Here is a 5,300-nt window from a genome sequence, read left to right as displayed (position 1 = left end):
TCTTTTTTTTTTTTTTTTAGAGCGAACCTGAGTCGTGCTGTATGAGAGAGAGAATCCAGATAATATTCCAGTTGTCTGATCAGCTGTAAAAAGGTATGTACTTTTTCCTAGTGTAGCAGCAACTGCAGTTGCACTGTCAGGATAAACATGAACTTTATCACGTGCGTCAAGAACAAGGATACCACGCAGGAAATCATCGGTTGCTACGTGCAGTAACATAGACTGCTTTACTCTATACCCAAGTTTTATTAATCCATCCAACTGTCCGATAATTGGGTTAAAAGTATATATGATACCTTCCCCACTTTCCTATTATAATAAGAGGACAACATCGAACATGAAGCAACCACGCAAATAATACATAATTATTAAATATATAAACGTGCACAATACCTTGTCTTCTGCTAACAATGCACATTGTGGTGGATGAGGAAAATGTCTACTACCTCTTTGAACATACAGGACCATCGTGTCAGATATTTTCGTGAAACCTCGGATATTAGGTAATCTCAGTTGCCAGATAATTTCACCTTTTCTAGTTTCGATACCGTATAACTACAAATGATTAATAATTCATAAAGATGCTCTTTCTCTTTAATCTAATTCCATATACATACCTTTCCAGCAGATGTAACGGCTACGATCATTTTATGCAAGCCAAATTGATCTCGTACTAAGTCAGTACGTTGATTGGATTGTTGAGGCACCAAATCCAGTATTGTATGTAAAAACACTCTTGCTTGATTGATCTGAGAAGTAATCCTTCTAAACACCATACTTAACAAGTCCCCTGTTTAAAAACAACATAACAAAGTTAGAGAATATGTAACTAAAAGAATTATTCTATTGAAATCTATGGATTGGATAATTTAACTAGCAAGATAATATAAAAAATTAGACAATATCAGGGAATAATAGCAAACAGCAGGTATTACTCGTCAAGCTATTGAATTGCATTATGAAATTTTCTCAGTAAAAGCTCTTTATGTGTGTATGTGTGTATATATATATGTACGTATGTATGCATGTGTATATATATATATGTATGTGTGTGTGTGTGTGTATGTATGTATGTATGTATACACACACAATGTTTAAATATTATATAAAACTTTTCATGCATTTCACATAGCTTGCTTTCACACACACACATCAATGAAATTATTATATCGTTTACTTTGGAGATATTTTATTATATTTAAATTGAATAAAGGGTGAATATTCAGCTTGAATATCTTATATTTTACGATATCATGCATAAAGATAGTAATATAATATTTTTATAAGACTTTAAAAGGTATATGCTAAATAATTACACACATATACTATATGTACATCCTACATTTCTTAATATTTCAAGGAATTTTTACATAAAACTACACCATGCAAATGTAGATTTGTAAGTAGCAATAAGACAAAGTACTGCATTAAAATCAGCCTTCCTGCTCCACTACTTACATGAACTGTCTACATCAATACCTGCCAGCAGCCATTCACAAAAGAAAGTTAATTAATATAACTTAACAGGTAGATTGTTATTGGAAATTGAAAATTGCTAGTAAACGATGTCGTTTTTCAAAATTGTTATTAATTAAAACAGCAAGCTCCCCATAATTTTTTCTTTTCAAATAATGAACAAAACTTAAGAGAACTTTTAATACTTAAGAGAAGATAAATTGCAATAATAATATCTGTTTAAAGCATAATTAGACAATTTTACACATTAGATATATTACAAAAATACTAATGTTATATATTCTTAATCATACACACGTTGGCCCGTATTCTGAGTTCTCTTTTAACGATAAATGAGCCTCTAAAAGTGGCTTATAAGCTTTTTGACTGGCTATGAGTCACTTTTAAAGGCTCATTTATCGTTAAACGAGAACTCAGAATACAGACCGTTATCTTATTATACGGTTTTACTCATTCATAAAAGAAATTGTTTATATCATGTGTGTTTGTTACATAAATTATATGTTTTTGTGAGAAATGTGTTTATATAATGTTACATTTTACTAATTTTAATAAAAGAGAGAAATTTTAAAGAGAGAGAGAGAGAGAGAGAGAGAGAGAGAGAGAGAGAGAGAGAGGGGAGAGAAAGAGAGGAAAGGAAAGAAAAAGAGAGGATGAAATATGGCTTTTACCTAATTAATGTTATACATTTCTTTATATAATAATACAAGTAATTTTACTCACTCTCTTTCTGATCAAATTCCGTTTCGATAGCTTGTTCCCCGTCAGACATAGGCAACTCTATAATTTCAACAGCCACGATACTGGCAAGTGCTTCTTCTCTTGCCCATATCACTTTGTTTTGTTGCAATAACGCAATACTATGATCTTGCGAGGATAATAAGTAACGACACATTATTTTTTTTGTTTGATTTAGGCAAACGGATGCCATTATGGTCGGCGATTGTATAGAAACATGACCAAATACACTTGATAAATCAGATAAAGGTGCAGAGGACAAGAGGTTTGTAGCGATTATTTCTATTCTCTAGAAAAAATAGAATATTTGTATTTAATTTCTATTGATAAATTTTTTTGGAAATAAATAGATATATGTTTTAGTATTTACTCCGTTCTTATATATTGTTTCCAAAAGAATTTTTTCATTATTGATAGAAACAACATGAAGTGTTGTATCACCAGCAATATCTCTCTGTATAGGAATTGGAGGTTCTCCAATAACCAATATCCGCTTTCTTTGATCGTTATCAGCATTAATAGAAATTACAGGCTCTTCCCCAAATACAGATTCCAGTTTATATGGCCCTTGCGCACCAGCTCCAAATATTGTATTTATTGTAACTGACTGCGGCTGTACATTGGTGTCAAATAGATGTATTAAGAATACTACAGCTAAAGAACTGTCTCCCTTCAAACATGCCAAATATGGAGCTGCTAAAACACATCTAAATAAATCAAGTTAAATTAATTTTAAGCAATACTATAATACCTATAGAAAGTAAAAAAGAGAATAATTAAACCTGAGCTTACTCTGTCTCTTGACTTATGAATGGTGCAGAGACTCTTCGAGTCTTCAATTTTTCTCCAGTTTTGCTATCATAAGATGTTACTTCAACCCCACTATTATAAATAGGTAATATATGATGCAATGTTCCATCTTTGATGTGCCATTTTACATCTTTTATTCTGAAAAATAAAATCTGTCAATATGTGTGCTTCAAAAAGAAATTAGACACATCAAAGCACAACTTTTACACAATTTTATATATATATATATATATATATATATATATATATATATATGTATGTATGTATGTATGTATGTATGTTTGTATGTATGTATGTATGTATGTATGTATGTATGTATGTATGTATGTATTATGTACACACACACACACATATATATAGTGAACACAATATTATATAAAATTTTAATTTTCTCTAAAAGAGAAAATAATAGATTATATTTCCTACTATGCATATATTACTTAATACAGTAATAATAATGTTAATAAAAATCCAGAGCACTAGACTGAGTAACAATTTATAATATGAATTTGTATACAGGTGTACAGTATTAAGTGTACAGACATATATTAATAGTGCTTTAAGTAAATAAATGAAACCTGTCAGCAGAATACAAGCCCAATGTAGAAAACGATATAAATGGAGATTCATGTCTGTAAAAGCAATGAATTATGTTTTATCTTCAAGCAATTACTTTTTATCTTTATCTTTTATGTCTTAGCTTCAAAAGCTTTAGCAGATGTACACTGTATATTATTTTGTGTAATGTAACAATGTTATATATATTTTTTCTATTTAACAAAATTACTTCATGTTTAAATATTTAAAAATAAATATTTAATATAGTATTTGTAGATTGCTTGTTAATGTGTTATTCTATAAGCAAAATAAAGAACAATATTGCTACAAAAATAACTTTATTCTCCACAAACCTATCAGTATTTTGTTCAGCTATTGGCCATTCATTAAGTATATGTCCAGTTGCCAAATCCCAGGCACGAACAATGGCTGGAACACCTCCACTTACAGATATAAGATCTCCATCTGCAACACCTCCCAGAGTTCTAATACGGCCACCATAACCTTTCTCCAATACTCGCCTCCATAATATTTGACCTGTTATATTGTAAAATTATTAATATATCTGTATCTGATCAAAATAAATTACTGTTTAATAAGTTATCTTTTCACATATAAAATAACTTGTTTTATGATTGCAATATTGATCTGTAATTTATCAATCGTGTAATATTTTGATATAGACAAGAGAAAAAGATATAAAAATTAAAAAATTAAGAAAAGAAAAAGCAAGTAAGATATAATGCATCTCTTACGGATACAATACACGTAACGCATGTACAAAATATAAAAAGTCGTAAAATAATACTTCACTCACCCGATTTTAGATTAAGCGCAGCAATAACATTTTCTTCAGTGGCGACGATAATCTTTTTCGCTGTGGATACCGTGTCGAAACTGGCGAATTTAATTTTGCCGACATAATTCTGTCTCCTGAAACGATCCACGGACGGGATTAATAGATCAGGTTCGTTGTTAAAATGTTACATGCATAAATTTTCAGAGCACCGCTAAGTGAACAGAGCATGGCCCTGCATTATTTAGAGGTTGCTCCGGCGGGCATTATTTACCAATCGAATTTGCCGACTTGATCCTCATACAGGCACAGAGAAAGATTGAAGAAACTAACTAGTATGATGAGACACTGTAAAATCTGCACGTCGGTGAGAAACCGATTGATATTACCTCGGAACGTCCACGCGAACAGGGCCATGGCGATAATAGTGAAGATAACGCGCGTTCACCTACACGGCAATCTTTACACCGTGCTCTACACCTTACACACCACCTCGTATATATGACACAGCGCGGTCGCTGAACACTACCGATACGCTATAGCTTGGGGATACGTATGTGTACACACGTACATCACACTCTTTACATCGCTCCTCTTCTTCTCGTGTGTGACGTATGTGATGAATAAGGATAGATGACAGGCGGCGAATTGCATCTTCGTCTAACATATGATTATTCAGGACCGGCTCGCGACATCCGAGTGCCCTCCTGACAATTGGTCAAGATATGCAAATATTGATTGGCTGAGGAACTTATTAAATTTTTACATTTAATACATATGAATTGAAAATACATTAGAAGTCTCTTCTTGTTGCAAAAAGAGGTAGATAAAAAACATAATACAAGTTAAAGATATCAGCAAGTATAGGTATGTAAGCAAAAATCTTAATATCATTAATAAATTAATAATTGAAAGTTTCTAT

The 5,300-nt window shown here is 31.5% G+C and overlaps 1 protein-coding gene across 2 annotated transcripts in view; it reads right to left on the bottom strand.

The window, feature by feature from the left end:
- Positions 1-4,935, bottom strand: part of LOC116846495 (ER membrane protein complex subunit 1) — a 7,345-nt gene extending 2,410 nt beyond the window's left edge. Inside the window, exons 1-10 of one of the 2 annotated variants that reach the window (XM_032820412.1) lie at positions 4,653-4,935; positions 4,400-4,515; positions 3,936-4,119; positions 3,007-3,162; positions 2,585-2,921; positions 2,200-2,503; positions 1,459-1,479; positions 618-790; positions 394-555; positions 28-309 (exon numbers count right to left, since the gene is read on the bottom strand). In XM_032820412.1, the coding sequence (XP_032676303.1) occupies positions 28-309; positions 394-555; positions 618-790; positions 1,459-1,479; positions 2,200-2,503; positions 2,585-2,921; positions 3,007-3,162; positions 3,936-4,119; positions 4,400-4,515; positions 4,653-4,795 (1,878 nt within the window). In that variant the 5' untranslated portion in view covers positions 4,796-4,935. The remainder of the gene's footprint in view (positions 1-27; positions 310-393; positions 556-617; positions 791-1,458; positions 1,480-2,199; positions 2,504-2,584; positions 2,922-3,006; positions 3,163-3,935; positions 4,120-4,399; positions 4,516-4,652) is intronic. The other variant, XM_032820413.1, reaches the window with a different exon arrangement.
- Between the last annotated feature and the right edge of the window lie 365 nt (positions 4,936-5,300).

The sequence above is a fragment of the Odontomachus brunneus genome, unplaced genomic scaffold (assembly GCF_010583005.1).
Source record: "Odontomachus brunneus isolate Ranch 3 - 2012 unplaced genomic scaffold, Obru_v1 Obru_scaffold_065, whole genome shotgun sequence".
Taxonomy (NCBI): Eukaryota; Metazoa; Arthropoda; class Insecta; order Hymenoptera; family Formicidae; genus Odontomachus; species Odontomachus brunneus.
This window is presented reverse-complemented; position numbering and strand designations above follow the sequence as displayed.